At 45.0% G+C, this 20,373-nt stretch overlaps 1 protein-coding gene across 2 annotated transcripts in view; it reads left to right on the top strand.

Annotated features, from left to right (window-relative positions):
• Sh (Potassium voltage-gated channel protein Shaker) overlaps nucleotides 1-20,373 on the top strand; it is a 661,237-nt gene that overhangs the window by 294,874 nt on the left and 345,990 nt on the right. The window contains exon 1 of one of the 2 annotated variants that reach the window (XM_069318077.1): nucleotides 4,054-4,225. The exons of the other annotated variant lie outside the window; for it this stretch is intronic. Within the exon in view, the coding sequence (XP_069174178.1) occupies nucleotides 4,212-4,225 (14 nt within the window). The 5' untranslated portion in view covers nucleotides 4,054-4,211. Of the gene's footprint in view, nucleotides 1-4,053; nucleotides 4,226-20,373 lie in introns of those variants that run through there. 2 annotated transcript variants of the gene reach the window in all.

A 20,373-nucleotide genomic window follows, 5' to 3' on the forward strand; every position in this document is an offset into this window, starting at 1 on the left:
TATATATATATATACTCCCCCCATCTTCCTTCTGTGATGATAGGTATACACATTCAGACGAAGAGAATCGTAGGAGGTAGAATTCCTACACTACTAGGCACGGGGCATGGGAACTGGTGAACTATCAGGGGGAAAGCGCCAAGCCATTACGACTATATAGCACTTGGAAGGGGTCAGGATAAGGATTTGGGGTGGGACGGGGGAAAGGAATGGTGCCTAGTTACTTGGACGGTCGGGGGATTGAACACCGACCTGCATGAATCGAGATAGTGGTTGTTTGTCAATAACAAGTATAGTGAAATATGTCAACGGTCACATCTGGGACCAACAACAGACTTAAGACGTATCTTAACACATCTCAGTTTGTGAATACCATCTTTGTATTTACATATTATGACAAACCCACGTGTCGCCTCGTTGTGTGGCCAGGAAGCACTCAGGGCGTGAGTGTGTGTGAGTGTCTTGAGTGACGCAGAGGCCGCCTGGAGTAGGTCATCAGGCTGAGTGTGTCCCTGTTTTCTGTTGGGGGTCGGTATGGTGTCCGGTCCTCAAGGTCACGAAGGCGTTCCTCTGACGCTTGCCCCCCTACACCCCCCCCTACACCCCCCCCTACACCCCCCCCTACACCCCTTGTACCCTCTACACCCCCTTACACCCCCTACACCTCCCTATACACCCCTACACCCCCCTCCACCCCCCTCCACCCCCCTCCACCCCCCTCCACCCCCCCTCCACCCCCCCTACACCCTCCCTACACCCTCCCTACACCCCCTTGACTCTGGTCTGCGGTGCTGGTAGTAGGGAGGGGAGGGGGAGGAGGCTGAGAGAGAGATGGCACTCTGCATTGTTTGTGGCACCGCTAGTATCGTGCCATCATGGCCCTGCAAGACTCAACTAAAGAGCTGTGGAGTCAACTCTTTATCATGTTAGTGTTTGTTGCGAGAGAGGAGGGGGGGGGGAGTAAGGATCTGATGTGTGTGTTAGTTTGGGGGGATTGTCTGCGCTGTGAGTCTGCCATAAGAGTGACTGTGGGACCCCAGGCTGTAGGGGAGGGGGTGAAATAGGGGTAAGGGTGTGTGTGGGGGAGAGGAAGAATTACCCTAATGTGTTGCGACATTGCTAAGAGTGGAGAGGACGTGGCGGGACCCGCACCCGTCAAATTACAAGTGCCGCATGGTGCGGCTGTTGCGGTGTGTGTGTGTGTGTGTGTGTGTGTGTGTGTGTGTGTGTGTGTGTGTGCCGCTGCTGCTGCGGTGGTTCTCTGCGGTGCGTTCTCGCCTACATGTGTTATAGGGCTGCAGCTCCTGGGTTCCACCTTTCAGCTGCCGGTCACTGTTGCAATTTTTCCCAGCTCAGTTGCTTCTTAATGTCTTACCCACTTTTGAACTCTTAGTGAGTTGGTTGTCACCTGTTCGCTAGTTTTAGCTTTCTCCATCTGCTTATTGTATTGTTGTTGTGTGCTACTGTATTGTTGCTGTGTGCTACTGTATTGTTGTGTACTACTGTATTGTTGCTGTGTACTACTGTATTGTTGCTGTGTACTACTGTATTGTTGCTGTGTGCTACTGTATTGTTGCTGTGTGCTACTGTATTGTTGCTGTGTGCTACTGTATTGTTGCTGTGTGCTACTGTATTGTTGCTGTGTGCTACTGTATTGTTGCTGTGTGCTACTGTATTGTTGATGTGTGCTACTGTATTGTTGATGTGTGCTACTGTATTGTTGCTGTGAGCAACAATACAGAGAGAGTGAGAGAGAGAGAGAGAGAGAGAGAGAGAGAGAGAGAGAGAGAGAGAGAGAGAGAGAGAGAGAGAGAGAGAGAGAGAGAGAGAGAGAGTATTAACTAGAGAGGGGGGTGGAGGAGATGAGTTGGTTGGTGGAAATAGCACTATAAATCATCAACATTGGAGTAAAGACAAATAACCTTAGTACTGAGAAAGCTTTACTAGCTCTTAAGTACAGGTGATGAGTCACAATAACGTGGCTAAAGTATGTTGACCAGACCACACACTAGAAGGTGAAGGGACGACGATGTTTCGGTCCGTCCTGGACCATTCTCAAGTCAATCGACTTGAGAATGGTCCAGGACGGACCGAAACGTCGTCGTTCCTTCACCTTCTAGTGTGTGGTCTGGTCGATATAGCTCTTAAGTCTTTCTAACAATGGACCATGATCAAAAGCAAATAATGAAGAACTAAAAACAGCACTTTTTACGTTTTTTGTTTTAGAAAGTATCTAAAACAGTATCTGTATTACTCCAGAGTAACTTTGCACCACCACTCAGAAATATCTTGGGGGATTTAGCAAACACAGGATTATTTTCTGCTTAAAAACTCCCCAAAACAGTTTGGCGAGTTCAACTTTGTCAAATGCTTTGAGGGCATGAAGAACAGGGCCCGGATCCATCAGGCATTTACGTGTCCACTTACGAAACCTTTATATCTTTCCTCAGTTATGACGGCCTTGTATTTATCAAAGTTTGTGAGCTCTTAACCCTACGAGGGCGTTCCTGACGCAAGGTTATAGTTGTTATGTACAACATCTTTGTACTTCGCAGCTTATAAACTGTTCCATAAATGCCAAGATGTATAGAGGAAAGATGTTTAGGTTTCGTAAGGTAAATGGGTGACGAATCAAGCCCAGAGCTGTCAAACTATAGCAGGGGGTTGTTATAGGATTTGAAGACCTCCATGGATAATCCAACATGTCCTCATATCTCCTGGACAACCTGTCGAAACACTGCCATCCACCCACAACCACAACCCATCCATCCACCCACAACCCATCCATCCACCCACAACCCATCCATCCATCAGGAAGACTTCAAAAGATATCAAAATATAGTTTGTTTCCATAATATATGACTACAACACTTCAGAGAGAACCCTTTGGATATCTGGCCGGTGGTGGGCCACACGTGGAGTACCTGGCCGGTGGTGGGCCACACGTGGAGTACCTGGCCGGTGGTGGGCCACACGTGGAGTACCTGGCCGGTGGTGGGCCACACGTGGAGTACCTGGCTGGTGGTGGGCCACACATGGAGTACCTGGCCGGTGGTGGTGGGCCACACGTGGAGTACATGGCCGGTGGTGGGCCACACGTGGAGTACCTGGCCGGTGGTGGGCCACACGTGGAGTACCTGGCCGGTGGTGGGCCACACGTGGAGTACCTGGCTGGTGGTGGGCCACACGTGGAGTACCTGGCCGGTGGTGGTGGGCCACACGTGGAGTACCTGGCTGGTGGTGGGCCACACGTGGAGTACCTGGCCGGTGGTGGTGGGCCACACGTGGAGTACCTGGCCGGTGGTGGTGGGCCACACGTGGAGTACCTGGCCGGTGGTGGGCCACACGTGGAGTACCTGGCCGGTGGTGGGCCACACGTGGAGTACCTGGCCGGTGGAACGCGACAGCTGGTGACCCCTGAGGTTATGAACCACCTGTCGGGCCGCTCCGCAGGTGTTCCCGCGCCAGGTGGCTGTGTTGTGAAAACACACGTGCGTATGTGTGTGCCTGCGTGCGTGTGTACGTACATGTCTACCTGCGAGGGTCTGCGCGTACACGGGTGCGTATGTGTGCGTGTCTGTATGTGTGGGTAATTGTGGAGACGCGACTGGTGCACACACACACACCTACGCCGTCAATCGGGTTGATGAGCGCGGTGTGGGACAGTATAGGCGCCGCCGTCAGGTGAGACGGGGGCCCCATGCCGTCCGCGTCTCCCGCTCTCTACCCCCTGTCTCCTCTCCCCGATAACACCCCCACATGTGTGCAGGAGAAGGGGGGAGAGAGAGAAGGTGCGGTGGAAGGGGGAGGGGGAGGCAGGGAGGAGCACATTCATCACACAATTAGTCTTGCGAGCGAAACATTGCGGGGCGAACTTGGCGGAGTAGCGCTGCGCTCTGATATGGCCGCCATTCCCCTCCCCGGAGTGCACGCGCGCTGAAGCTCTCGCCCGTTTTCTTTCATGGCGGTCAGGGTTGCCGATTGCAAGATACACATTCATGCGCTCACTCGGCGGTGTTGCTGTGAGGTGGTGACAGTGTTAAGATCGTAGTGGTGGTGGGTGTAGCCAGGATATCCTTCCCTAGTGGGTTTGGGAGTGGTGGCGGCGTGGTGAGGTGTGTGCGAGAGAGTGTGTGTGTGTGAGAGGTGTGTGGACATAGCCCCATGCCTGTGGCCAGCGTATGACGGGATGTGCTTAACCAGCCGTCCTCATGGCTCGCAAGCGGTATGTATTGACGGGATACTCAACACTAACTACACCATGAGTGTACCCTTCTTCCCCTTTCCCGTCTCCCCTCATATACACATACATACACACGCTTATGTCTCATCACCTTCACTGTTGTATACCTCTACTACCCTTCCTCTTCTCTCTCCCTACCCCGGCACTACACACCCCATCCCATGTGGGAGGGAGGCTGGGCAGTCTCCCTCCCACAACCATCCACCCTCCCCTCACCCATTCCTTCCCCTCTCCCACCAGGGCTTCCATCTCATGGCATGAGCCTCCACCTGTTCATCTCGCCTTTTCCTCCACAACAACTCTCCCCTGTCAACTTTGTGTATATATATATATATATATATATATATATATATATATATATATATATATATATATATATATATATATATATAGTACCATCTTATACCACTGTCCAACTCGATCATATATTTGTTTACTGTTTCCTTTCCATAAAGTCTGTTTTCATTTACATGTTTACTGTCATATTTTCATTTACAAATTTATTTACATTACCGTTTACAAGTCTACTGTTCCAATACCATCTTCTAGTCAGCTGTTCCACGACCATGTGGCAGTTTACCGTCACATTAACTTCGGTCAACGCCTGTCCGTCACCCTGTCATCATACTGTCAGCACGTACTCATCAATCTATTGTCATACTGAACACCTGTCCATCACCTCATCGTCATACTGTCAGCATCTGTCAGCTACCCTGACTACTGAAGCCTGCTAGTGCTACTAAAGCCTACTAATACTAACTCATTTGCATACTCAATAACAAACATCTATCTGTTTATGTAGATGTTTATGCCCCCCCCCCCCCTCCCACACATACATACATGATGTTTACCTGTCCAGACCACACTCCCCTATGATTCCCATTCACATGTTTTAGTGCCCTGGCATGTTATCTACTTTTCTACTTATCTACTTTTCGTAATGTTATCATTTCTACTGCGCTAATATTACCTGTTTCATTGCCTTCCTTATATATTTCATGTATTTGTTTTTTATTTCAAGTAAACGACGACCCACATAAACCAATCACCCACATGGGGGCAAATAGTCATCCACACGTGCCAAACATTCACCTACATGTGGCAAACAATCACCCACATGGGGGCAAACATTCACCCACATGGGGGCAAACAATCACCCACATGGGGGCAAACATTCACCCACATGGGGGCAAACATTCACCCACATGGGGGCAAATAATCACGCACATGGGGGCAAACAATCACCCACATGTAACAATCACCTATCTACCAACCACAAACAATTACGAAAATGATAAGAATGGTTTGCGAGCATGGCGGAGTACTCCTGTTTACGAACACAATTCTTGTTTCTGATCGTCAGTCACTCGAAGTAGGCGTACAGGAGTCTGAGCTTGGATATATATATAGGATCGATCTGTGAAATCGACCGTTCAGAGTAATTTTCGACTTATTGGTATAAAATCAGCAGTAGATGGTAGATCTACATGTAACATTTAATCTGTATCTACCTTCCTTATTGGTGGGAGATTTGTAGGCCTAATATTGCAAGGCTCTGGTGAAAAAAACGCAACTATTCTATCTGAAAATAAGGGAAATAGTGACGTTTCGGTCGATCCTGGACAGTTGTCAAGTCCTGGTACAAATACATGGGTTGTACCACGTGGTACAAATACATGGGTTGTACCACGTGGTACAAATACATGGGTTGTACCACGTGGTACAAATACATGGGTTGTACCACGTGGTACAAATACATGGGTTGTACCACGTGGTACAAATACATGGGTTGTACCACGTGGTACAAATACATGGGTTGTACCACGTGGTACAAATACATGGGTTGTACCACGTGGTACAAATACATGGGTTGTACCACGTGGTACAAATACATGGGTTGTACCACGTGGTACAAATACATGGGTTGTACCACGTGGTACAAATACATGGGTTGTACCACGTGGTACAAATACGAAAGATTCATGGGGTTGGGTGTTTAATATTTCAGCCAGGTCGTTGTGACTTGCTGTCTGTAACTTTGTAATTGTTTTGGGAGCACTTTGGCGAGAATATCCACATTTTGCTTGCCTGTATTCGGCGATGGATCTAGTGTCAGTAAAGCTTCAACAAAGCATTAAGCTCGAACCTGTGGTCCGCATGAAATCTAGCCCAATCTCTGTGTCGAATCCCACAATAGTATTTTTGTATGATTTATTTTCTATTGTAACAGTGAAATTCGATCCATTTGTAGTCGAGAGCTGTCATTTAGTCAGTATTTTATAGTGTGGTCAAACGCCTCCTTGGTTCCTCCAGCAGTTGACATCGCTGTGAGAAGATGTTCCAAGTTCGAGTCTGGAGAGGAATGATCTCTGATGGAGTCTTGGAGGAGAGTACAGTCAGGGGTGAAAGCATATAGTCGAATCCAATCACTAATCAGGGCAAAGAGCATGTATGACCATTTTACAGGATCAGAAACTCATAAGAGAGGGTTGTAAGGTGTCCTGCCAGCCCCACCCACACTCATGGTGCTGGCAAGGGGCTTCTGAAGCCTCCTTCCGGATTTCTGAAGCCTGATGGGTAGTGTAACTGAAGCCCAGATGTCGTTTTCTACATCTTTATTATTCACTACCTGCCATCTTTATCCCATGCACAACATTACAAAATCATCCGATGGACTTCATTCCACCACTTCGTAGACTGTATTTAAAGATCCATTTATCATTTTTCTTGGTGAACTTATATTTTGTTTAATATCGTAAGCAACAAGATAAAATTGAGTTGCAAGATAACATCTACGAGTGTGTGTATTCATGTCGTACTGTGGGATCGAACCCGGGTCTCTGTTGTGTCTGAGGAATTTCGAGACCGGGTTCGATCCCCTAGTACGACAAAACACTCTCACGTTTGATGGTCATATGTTAATTCAATGTTACCTTGTTATTTACGTTATTTATACAATTAATATGAAAAGTTGACCAAAAATTACATATGTATCATTAAATATAGTCTCGAAAATGTGGCATGAATATGTATCCATAGTGAACTTACTATGAATATTCATATGTATTCATATTCATACACTGGGTCACTATACAACCTCTCATACACTGGGTCACTATACAACCTCTCATACACTGGGTCACTATACAACCTCTCATACACTGGATCACTATACAACCTCTCATACACTGGGTCACTATACAACCTCTCATACACTGGGTCACTATACAACCTCTCGTACACTGGGTCACTATACAACCTCTCATACACTGGGTCACTATACAACCTCTCATACACTGGGTCACTATACAACCTCTCGTACACTGGGTCACTATACAACCTCTCATACACTGGGTCACTATACAACCTCTCATACACTGGGTCACTATACAACCTCTCATACACTGGATCACTATACAACCTCTCGTACACTGGGTCACTATACAACCTCTCATACACTGGGTCACTATACAACCTCTCGTACACTGGATCACTATACAACCTCTCGTACACTGGGTCACTATACAACCTCTCATACACTGGGTCACTATACAACCTCTCGTACACTGGGTCACTATACAACCTCTCATACACTGGGTCACTATACAACCTCTCATACACTGGGTCACTATACAACCTCTCATACACTGGATCACTATACAACCTCTCGTACACTGGGTCACTATACAACCTCTCATACACTGGGTCACTATACAACCTCTCATACACTGGGTCACTATACAACCTCTCATACACTGGATCACTATACAACCTCTCGTACACTGGGTCACTATACAACCTCTCATACACTGGGTCACTACAATCTCTCATACACTGGATCACTATACATCCTCTCATACACTGGGTCACTATACAACCTCTCATACACTGGATCACTATACAACCTCTCATACACTGGGTCACTATACAACCTCTCATACACTGGGTCACTATACAACCTCTCGTACACTGGGTCACTATACAACCTCTCATACACTGGATCACTATACAACCTCTCGTACACTGGGTCACTATACAACCTCTCATACACTGGGTCACTACAATCTCTCATACACTGGATCACTATACATCCTCTCATACACTGGGTCACTACAATCTCTCATACACTGGATCACTATACATCCTCTCATACACTGGGTCACTATACAACCTCTCATACACTGGATCACTATACAACCTCTCATACACTGGGTCACTATACAACCTCTCATACACTGGGTCACTATACAACCTCTCGTACACTGGGTCACTATACAACCTCTCGTACACTGGGTCACTATACAACCTCTCATACACTGGGTCACTATACAACCTCTCATACACTGGGTCACTATACAACCTCTCGTACACTGGGTCACTATACAACCTCTCATACACTGGGTCACTATACAACCTCTCATACACTGGGTCACTATACAACCTCTCATACACTGGATCACTATACAACCTCTCGTACACTGGGTCACTATACAACCTCTCATACACTGGGTCACTATACAACCTCTCGTACACTGGATCACTATACAACCTCTCGTACACTGGGTCACTATACAACCTCTCATACACTGGGTCACTATACAACCTCTCGTACACTGGGTCACTATACAACCTCTCATACACTGGGTCACTATACAACCTCTCATACACTGGGTCACTATACAACCTCTCATACACTGGATCACTATACAACCTCTCGTACACTGGGTCACTATACAACCTCTCATACACTGGGTCACTATACAACCTCTCATACACTGGGTCACTATACAACCTCTCATACACTGGATCACTATACAACCTCTCGTACACTGGGTCACTATACAACCTCTCATACACTGGATCACTATACAACCTCTCGTACACTGGGTCACTATACAACCTCTCATACACTGGGTCACGATACAACCTCTCATACACTGGGTCACTATACAACCTCCCATACACTGGATCACTATACATCCTCTCATACACTGGGTCACGATACAACCTCTCATACACTGGGTCACTATACAACCTCCCATACACTGCCAACTGTACAATTAAAAAATGACGGGTTCACCATAGCCCGTGCTACTTGGAACTTCTTGTTCCAAGTAGCGAATCATTACAACAACAACATACAATCAAAACACACATTACCTTACTAAACTCCTTAAACCCTATTGTCATAACTATGTTGTTTTAATAAGCAAAATCCAAAACATTTTAAGATACTTTTTCAGAATTATTGAATACGAAAAAACTCTATAGTCACTCATATAAATGCTTTTTTTTTACTTCCCAGTGTATATAGACAAGTCACAATGACAAACTTGGATTTGTGTCAACAACTTGGTTGACCAGATAAAACCTAACCTACTGCATGCATCTTCTACTTCAGCCACTAGACATTATAACAAGACATGATAACGCTATACAAGATACTAAGGGTAATCGAAATAGACAAAGCCGCCGCGTTCAAAGCGAAGAACACCAGAACCAAGAGTGATAGATGGAAGCTATAGAGAGAAATGAGTTATAGATACGTCACAAAGAATGTATTCAAGTGATAAACACAATGACTTCCTGAAAACAAATGGCTTCCGTAAATAGTTCCAAGGTAAATATGATACTAAAAACGAGTGAACAATGTAATTAAACTGAACTGTAACAATGTTCAGAAGGCGGGGCTTGTAGACTAACACGCGACTCAGCAAGCACATCTAGATGAGTACATCTTGGTGAGTATCTTGTACATGGATGTTCTCAGCGATCATCCCATATCTGCTTCTCACTTCTTGACCCTTGCACACACCTGCTGACCTTGCACACACTTGCTGACCTTGCACATCTGTTCACCTTGCACACCTCATCTTGCACACTGTGCAGCCTGCTGTGCACCTGTCATGTTGTTGTTAAAGATTCGCTACCTGGAACACAAAGTTCCAAGTAGCACGGGCTATGGTGAGCCCGTAGAGTAGGCACCTGTCAGCTGGGGGAAGGGCTCAAATCGTGCACAAGACGGTTCGTAACAGCTGGTTTCCCCGACTGTCAAGCCCGTGTACATTTCCTAGTTTAGGATGTGCAAAGTTAGCTTGGTTGGTTAGGATTGAATTTATTTGGGGTGGTTTGGGTTGGGTTAGGTTAACTTGGCTTTGGCTTTGGTTAGGAACGGTGAACGAACCGTCGTGTGTACTATTTAACATATCCATCAACTGAATCATTAATGTCTTCCATCCCACTCGTACCCTGTTGGTTACTGTATTACTGTATAGTACGTATATTTTTGTATTTTCATTGTATTCTGGTTATATACGTTTATTGTAGCGAATGTATTATACACTTGCATTCTTCGCAATGTTTAATCTGCAAGAAAAACTACATATTGTTGATTATTATCGTGATATTTAGGCATAACCTCCGCCAGTCAGATGCTGAGGTTACGAGGGTTAGCCAATCCCAGAGGTAGCATGATTTGCTAGTCCAACAGGCTAGCGTAGCAAGCCAGGTTACAAGACGAGCACCAACCAGGACCTAACGTGATCAGCATGAAACAGCTGTTGAAGCTCACAGGATAAGTCGCCAGTTGAAGTTAGGAGGGCCAATTAACTACATCTAGGAAGGATAATTGGGTGCTTATGTTATGAGAGTTGAGAGGCTATCGACGAGGATGGAAGATCCAGTCAGATCAATCGGTAACTCAGTCAGTTTAGAGGAGGAAACTCAGTCAATTTAAAAAGATAAGCCAGTCAGAATGAATTGATTAACCAGTTAACTGGTGATAATTGATAGATCAAGCAGTGCAATATAAATAGACCGAGACTGAGCCATTCGGTGGTCGAATGAGAACTTGTAGCACTATTAAGTTAGTGTAAGTTAACATGCCTATAGTGTAAGTTAACATGCCTATAGTGTAAGTTAACATGCCTATAGTGTAAGTTAACATTTTCTCTACATCATTCTTACCCCCCACGGCATTGTCTGAAGCATATCTCAATAAAGTGATCTCTTTAACCTCCTCCCCCAAAGCGTTCTCTCCCCCTGCCGCGTTCTGTGTATATCGCGTTCTCTCCCTACATCGTTATTTGTAGAGTTCACTTCTCTACACACAGCGTTTTCTCCCAACATCGTTTTCTGTTGCGTTCTCTTATTTAAATATCTCTAGCGTTCTTCCCCGTGATTTTCCCCACTTCGTTCTCTCCCGTCGGCGTTCTCTGTTCCGCGTGCCTGTGCTGTTGCCTGGTATCTTGCGTTTGAGTCCGGACTAATTACCAGGTATGTGTTAGCGCAGAGCGTAATGGTCAGGTGGTCTTAATTACCACCAACCACCCCCAGCATGGTTTATGTTGATGATGTTAATGTGAAGGTCAGCTGGCTGGCCACACTGTTCCCCATGGTGGGGGTCACTACCCCCCACCATGTTCCCTACACCTTAAATCCACCCCCACCATGTTCCCTACACCTTAAATCCACCCCACCATGTTCCCTACACCTTAAATCCACCCCCACCATGTTCCCTACACCTTAAATCCACCCCACCATGTTCCCTACACCTTAAATCCACCCCCACCATGTTCCCTACCCCTTAAATCCATCCCCACCATGTTCCCTACACCTTAAATCCACCCCCACCATGTTCCCTACACCTTAAATCCACCCCACCATGTTCCCTACACCTTAAATCCACCCCCACCATGTTCCCTACCCCTTAAATCCACCCCCACCATGTTCCCTACCCCTTAAATCCACCCCCACCATGTTCCCTACCCCTTAAATCCACCCCCACACCATGTTCCCTACATCTTAAATCCACCCCCAACATGCTCCCCCACCATTTACATGCCAACCCTCCCCATCTTAACCACCAAACCTTAACCACCCCCCAAACCCCATCCCCCCTTCTTAACCCTCCCCACCTTAACCACTCCATACTTCCCCCACCCTAAAATGCTCAACCCTCCCCACCTTAATCTACCCCCCCCCCCTCCTTTTCAACCATTACACAACCAGTCTCAATCACTAATATAAACTAATTTATCATTACTCGAGAACTCACATTTAATGTTGTTTCTAATTATAATACATATTTATAACATTTCTGTGAATGTTTACAACATGTGTGGTTGGTGGACACTCATTCCGTCTGGTGTATTGACTCATTCCAACATGTTTAGTCAGTCATTCCGTCTGGTGTATTGACTCATTCCAACATGTTTAGTCAGTCATTCCGTCTGGTGTATTGACTCATTCCAACATGTTTAGTCAGTCATTCCGTGTGGTGTATTGACTCATTCCAACATGTTCAGTCACTCATTCAGTCTGGTGTATTGACTCATTCCAACATGTTTAGTCAGTCATTCCGTCTGGTGTATTGACTCATTCCAACATGTTCAGTCACTCATTCAGTCTGGTGTATTGACTCATTCCAACATGTTTAGTCAGTCATTCAGTCTGGTGTATTGACTCATTCCAACATGTTTAGTCAGTCATTCCGTGTGGTGTATTGACTCATTCCAACATGTTTAGTCAGTCATTCCGTGTGGTTTGTGTATCTGTGATCAACTGGGTGTTTTGACCGTCAACTTTCTCCCTGAGGGAGTAGCCTTGTTGATCAGGCAACGGTGCATGCATCTGTTGCCGTGGCGCGGGGAGGCTAGCTTGGTGGTGGTCACAAACAACACTCATTGATGTCATTCAACATTCAGCAACACCAACAGGGCTCCCAACGCTGGCCAACATCTTGAGGTTATCTTGATGATTTCGGGGCTTTAGTGTCCCCGCGGCCCGGTCCTCGACCAGGCCTCCACCCCCAGGAAGCAGGCCGTGACAGCTGACTAACACCCAGGTACCTAATTTACTGCTAGGTAACAGGGGCATAGGGTGAAAGAAACTCTGCCCATTGTTTCTCGCCGGCGCCTGGGATCGAACCCAGGACCACAGGATCACAAGTCCAGCGTGCTGTCTGCTCGGCCGACCGGCTCCCTACATCCCCACACTGGAGAAACAGAATGTCTCGTTGACCAGACCACACACTAGAAGGTGCAGGGACGACGACGTTTCGGTCCGTCCTGGACCATTCTCAAGTCGATTGTCAAGTCGGCACAATCGACTTGAGAATGGTCCAGGACGGACCGAAACGTCGTCGTCCCTTCACCTTCTAGTGTGTGGTCTGGTCAACATACTTCAGCCACGTTATTGTGACTCATCGCCTGCAACAGAATGTTTCCTTACTGTAGTGTGTTTGGCACTTTACTGTGACTACACAGACGAGAGGATGTCTCTGCAGCGGTCTTTGTGGACACGAGAGAAGAAGAGCGAGGCAAAGTTTCAAAGAGTTAACATTTGTAATGAAGACAAAAGGGTGATGCTGTAGAGGATTACCATAGAAATGATGGAAATGGAAGAAGTGAAGGTGGTGTGTTAACACACACACACACACACACACACACACACACACACACACACACACACACACACACACACACACACACACACACAAGGGGCCTCGTAGCCTGGTGGATAGCGCGCAGGATTCGTAATTCTGTGGCGCGGGTTCGATTCCCGCACGAGGCAAAAACAAATGGGCAAAGTTTCTTTCACCCTGAATGCCCCTGTTACCTAGCAGTAAATAGGTACCTGGGAGTTAGTCAGCTGTCACGGGCTGCTTCCTTGGGTGTGTGTGTGTGTGTGTGTGTGTGTGTGTGTGTGGTGTGGAAAAAAAAAAAAAAAAAAAAGTAGTTAGTAAACAGTTGATTGACAGTTGAGAGGCGGGCCGAAAGAGCAAAGCTCAACCCCCGTAAAAACACAATTAGTAAACACACACACACACACGGATGCAGATTTTAATAACAAGCCTTAGTGTGGGTAACCACAAAAGAATAATTGGTCTGACCCTGAGTGACGACTAATTAATGTATAATATACACCTTGATGGTATCTCTCTCTCTTTCTCTGTGTATACATTATATATATATATATATATATATATATATATATATATATATATATATATATATATATATATATATATATATATATATATATATATATATAATCTGTTATTATCTATACATATTTCCACCCATTCTTCTGTAGAGTATTTTGTATAACTAAGTGAACCGTCGTACATAGATTGACTTAACTGACAATTTGATAGGAGAATTTGGTACCATGTACTTTGAGTCTGAAAAAAATAAAGCTTAAAATCGAACTTACATATTCCTAGGTCTTGTATAGCACATATATGTACTATATTAGGCCTCAGCGTGTATTGGGCCTAGAAAGGTTAGGTTAAATTTTATTTGCAACATAAATACAAAACCTTTTCCGGTTTGGTCAAATTCAGTTTTACCAAATTTTTCTTTCTAATTGTCTATTGCATCAATATATGTACGTTGATCCGCATCGTAACTATAATTACTATATAAACGGTATATGAGCTGTACTTTTTGGATCATTAGTATTAGTAGGCATCCTTCAGTCTCGGGAGACTATGGAGTTGCGCCCTAGTTGTCAATCCTGGTGCAGCGTCTGGTGTGACTGATGAGGCCAATCCGAGAGTGGCAGTCCATCCCACACCGAGCACAAACGAAGTCCGATTCTGGTCTGTCTTCCTGGTTACCGGCTTTCCTTCTCTGTCTCTTTGCCTCCGATTCCTTGGCAAGTGACTCCTCGAACTTGGAGAGACCTCGTTGAACAGACTGCCTCCAGGCTGAACGGTCTGCAGCCAGTGTCTCCCATATAGCAAGATCGACGTCCATGGCTTTCAGGTCCCTTTTGCATACGTCTTTGTACCGTAGCTGGGGCTTGCCTACTGGACGCTTTCCCTGCCTCAGCTCTCCATACAGGAGATCCTTGGGGATCCTGCCGTCGCCCATTCGCACAACGTGCCCGAGCCAGCGCATTCGTCTCTGTTTCAGCATTGTGTACATGCTGGTGATTCTTGCTCTCCCCAAGACGTTGTTGTTTGTCACCTTGTCCTGCCAGGTGATGTCCAAGATGTGTCGAAGGCAGCGCATGTGGTAGGCATTCAGCCGTCTTTCCTGACGGGCGCGGAGTGTCCAAGACTCACTGCCATAAAGGAGAGTGCTCAGGACACAGGATCTGTAAACCTGAATCTTAGTATACTCAGTCAGCCTATTGTTGGCCCACACTCTCTTTGTCAGTTTGGACATGGTAGTAGATGCCTTACCGATGCGTTTGTTTAGCTCCGTATCAAGAGAGAGGGAGTCCGAGATTGTGGAGCCCAGGTACACGAAGTCGTGAACAACTTCCAGTTTGGAATCAGAGATGCCGATGTCGGGTGGGGAGTCCACTCCTTGTCCCATGACTTGTGTTTTCTTCAGACTGATGGTGAGTCCGAAAGCCTGAGAGGCCTCGCTGAAGCGGGTTATGAGCCGTTGGAGGTCTTCAGCTGAGTGGGCAGTGACTGCTGCGTCGTCGGCAAAGAGGAAGTCGCGCAGACACCTCAGCCGAACCTTTGTCTTGGCTTTTTGGATCATATGTAGTTGAGTATCCTAGATATACCTATCCTCCTATATGTATTACATCCTATATGTATTACATCCTATATGTATTACATCCTATATGTATTACATCCTATATGTATTACATCCTATATGTATTACATCCTATATGTATTACATCCTATATGTATTACATCCTATATGTATTACATCCTATATGTATTAAACCAAACGTTATAAGAAAAATATCAAAATAATTCTTTGATCAACACAACTGTATATCAAGCGTAACTTGGATGTTATGATGATAGGTACTTTAAGTTTTGAGTCAAAATGATGACGTCGTCTCAAAATATCACAGACACGAACACTTAGCCACAAGGCGCCTGGTGGCTGAGTGGACAGCACTTAGGTCTCGTAATCCTGGCGACCGGGGTTCAATCCCTGGCGTTGGTGGAAACAAATGGGCAGAGTTTCTTTCACCTTGATGATCCTGTTACTTAGTAAATAGGTACCTGGGAGTTAGACAGCTGCTACGGGCTGCTTCCTGGGTGTGTGTGCATGTAGAAGAAAAACTAATTAATTGATCGTTAATTGGCAGTTGAGAGGCGGGCCGAAGGAGCAGAGCTCAACCCCCGCAAGCACAGCTATGTGAATATATCTAGGTGAATACAACTAGGTGAATACAGAATATAGTCACACAATAGATGCCATGAGGCTCAGGCTGAAGTCAGTGAAGTCAGATAATCTCGTGTCGCTTTCTTTCAAGTATTCTTTCTTAGCGTGTATTACACTGCTTTCATAATCACTAACACAACCACCACTGTTAATAAAGCCATAACTGCCACTAACAGCACTACTAACACCTCAATTACCAATGTTGCCCATCCTCTTTGGTTGGGGGGGGGGGACGGGGGGGGGGGGTACAGCGACGGTCTCACTTCATGCAGGTCGGCGTTCAATCCCTCGACCGTCCAAGTGGTTGAGCACCATTCCTCCTCCATTCTCAGATCCTTATCCTGACCCCTATCCCAGTGCTATATAGTTGTAATACCTCGGTACTTTTATCACATAGTTCCCTACCACCATTCCCACTACTGTTGATAGCACCACCACAACTACCATTGATACCACTACCATGAGCAGGTCAGCCAAGGAGGCAGTGTGCCAAGCCCCATAGCTCAGAGTCACTCACTGACTCACCCCCTCACAACACACTCATTAACTTCACGATGAGGCACAGAGCGAGTCAGTGGGGCATGACCAAGGGATGCGCTATAGTGTCATATTGCGGTACTGTCTACATAGAGAGCAGCACACGCACTTAAAAAGAGGAACGTCCGCAGGGGATTCTTACCCTTCCCTCCAGTGTCAATAGTGGTGAGAACCCAGTCCCAGAATGCCACTGGCGACGACTGGGCACACTGCAGTAAGTGGGTGTTTTGCCTCGTATCGCTGTTGTTCTCATGGTGGATGGTGATCTGTTTTTACGTACCCTGGCCTGGGTTCGAACCCAGGCCTGTGTGTGGGGAGACTTGCATCTTTGCACTCAGAAGCAGCTTTGGGCCACGATGTTGGATGACTGGGCGGCTCCGGTTCTGTTATATTTGGCGCTGAATAACTTAACCGATTTCCAATAACTAGGACTAAATCCGAACGTAAATAACTCGATAATTCATAACCATTTAGTTTGTATTCATGTGGGGGAATACATTACCCGCAGGAGGTTAATACTCGTTTGGTAATATTCTGGTGTATGGCTTTATACACATGATATACATCTTGTATTGTTCCCAGTGATATACTTTGTTGATCCTTTGGTATGCGACGATATTATCAATTTTGTGTTTTAAAATTTTTTGTACCCTCGGCTGTCTTTTGTACCCCTCGGCTATCTTTTGTAACCTCGGCTACCTTTTGTACCCTCAGCTATCTTTTGTAACCCCAGCTATCTTTTATACCCTCAGCTATCTTTTGTAACCCCAGCTATCTTTTATACCCTGAGCTATCTTTTGTAACCCCAGCTATCTTTTATACCCTCAGCTATCTTTTGTAACCCCAGCTATCTTTTATACACTCAGGTATATCTTATACTTAGTGTACACACTTGTACATTCTATCATCCTAAAAATCAAGACAGAATAACCGGCCTACACTGACCCCAGCCAACATTAGAACATAGATTTAAGGAAACTGCAGAGGGCCTGTTGGCCCAATCGCTTTATACTCCCTCACGCTTCATGGATATATATATATATATATATATATATATATATATATATATATATATATATATATATATATATATATATATATGTCGTACCTAGTAGCCAGAACTCACTTCTCAGCCTACTATGCATGGCCCGATTTGCCTAATAAGTCAAGTTTTCATGAATTAATATATTTTCTCTAAATTTTTTCTTTTGAAATGATAAAGCTACCCATTTCATTATGTATGAGGTTATTTTTTTTTCATTGGAGCTAAAATTAACGTAGATATATGACCGAACCTAACCAACCCTACCTAACCTAACCTACCCTATCTCTATAAGGTTAGGTTGGGGTATGTAGCCGAAAAACTTAGGTTAGGTTAGGTTAGGTAGGTTAGGTAGTCGAAAAACAATTAATTCATGAAAACTTGGCTTATTAGGCAAATCGGGCCTTGCATAGTAGGCTGAGAAGTGAGTTCTGGCTACTAGGTACGACATATATATATATATATATATATATATATATATATATATATATATATATATATATATATATATATATATATATATATATATATGCGGTTGCCACAGCTAATTTTTCATCCACTTCACCTTTGCCTATGAAAATGTTGACGAGATCATCGAAACTCATCTCTCAGAATCAAGGGGTATAATACTGAAAGAACTTTGCAGAGTTGGTTGCTTTATTTCCTTTTCAAGTCAAGGACAAACAGGAATCGTTGGTGGTGGTGGATGGTCTCCCCGACTCGGTTGATTCGGGGGAGAAGCTGTTACCCAGGCAGCAGGTCCCCCCTCTCCACGGCGCTGAAAGGCTCCAATGGCTCCCCGACAGGTGGTGGTGGTGGGGCCACCTGTTGCTAGTGTGGGGGGGAGACACCACCAGGTGCGTGTCAGAGAGTTATACTGTGCTCGGTCACACGTTGCTCGGTCCTCCCCTCCCTTCCTTATCTCCCATTCCCCCTCCCCTTCCCTGTCAAGTAATGTCACCCATCATCCCTTTCTTAAAAACCCATATATCCAATTTTACGCTTCGATCATGTCCCCCCCATTACGCCTTTCACGTCCCCATTACAGCGCGGGAAGACACGTGATCACCAGTGGGGCGCCTCACCTTACACATTAATGGGTCAGGAATATGGCGTGGTATCTTTCCTCGCCCTTACCATAATATCGGCTTGGGAGGAAAAGCTTTTCTGTATATACAAGTTCTTTAGTATGCTGGCTTCGCTTAGTATGTTTTCTTATATTGTTAGTTGGTTTGACGGTGGACTTACAGCTTATCAATCTTTGGAGCGGTATTAGGGTTACCATATTAACTGTGGGACCAACCAGTCAGAATACTTTAGTGCTGAGCATAGTTCAGGAATAAAGTATACTCTTTAAGTGTTTATACACGCGGAAGCGGGTGACATCTGTGTGTGTGTTTGTGTGTGTGTGTGTGTGTGTGTGTGTGTGTGTGTGTGTGTGTGTGTGTGTGGGTACCACACTGTGGGTACCACACTGTGGGTACCTTTGAGCCCGAAATTAGTGAGTTACCTACTTTGCTTAAGATTCTCCTGGAAGGGTTTTCTTTGAAATCTGGAACCAGTTATGAAAGTAGTACTAATTCCATTGTAGATTTGGAAAAGAATCGAAGGTAGGTGCTGCCATGAACAGAAATCCAATCATCGCAAAATTGTCGGGTCCAGGAGCTGCAACACGGTATTGCTTATGAACACAAGATTCAAACATACGGCTCATGAATGTATGTTTTGTTTCAGATTACCGTGTTTTTGCCTGTTTTGTCTAAAAGAAGGTAGTTGTACGATGTTTGTGAATGTTAGTCTACCAGATAAGTTTATATGGTTCTATGTAGTCCGGCAGAATAAGAGTTTTAATCTCACATTGGACGGGACAACTAGGAACTGTTAGGCTTGAGAATCGACTTGAGAATGGTCCAGGACGGACCGAAACGTCGTCGTCCCTTCATTTTCTAGTGTGTGGATTGGTTAACTAGGAACTGCTAGGGTTAGGGTATGGACAGACTCCTGCCACTGACCTGTCACTCGTACATGCTTAGAGGTAGTCGGAGTTATATAATTTTCAGAATCAGTATTCAGTATTTACACAAAGCATAGTTATGATAGCTAAGGAACGAACAATTAGTGAAGAGCGTCGGGAAGTACGGGGAAAAGCTGAAAAACTTGTTCCTTTTTTTGGGGATGAATTAAGAAAACCAATATTTTTTTTTGTAGAAAATTACTGAAATCATTCAATGTTTTATTGAACATTTTATTGAATTGTTTCATTATTTATTTTATTTTATTTATCATTCAATGTTTTATTGAACATCATTCAATGTTTTTTTTATTTTTTTTGTAGAAAATTACTGAAATCATTCAATGTTTATTATATTTATTTTTATTTATTTATTTATTTTATTGAAAATTACTGA

The sequence above is a fragment of the Procambarus clarkii genome, chromosome 89, assembly GCF_040958095.1.
Source record: "Procambarus clarkii isolate CNS0578487 chromosome 89, FALCON_Pclarkii_2.0, whole genome shotgun sequence".
In the NCBI taxonomy this organism is placed as follows: domain Eukaryota; kingdom Metazoa; phylum Arthropoda; class Malacostraca; order Decapoda; family Cambaridae; genus Procambarus; species Procambarus clarkii.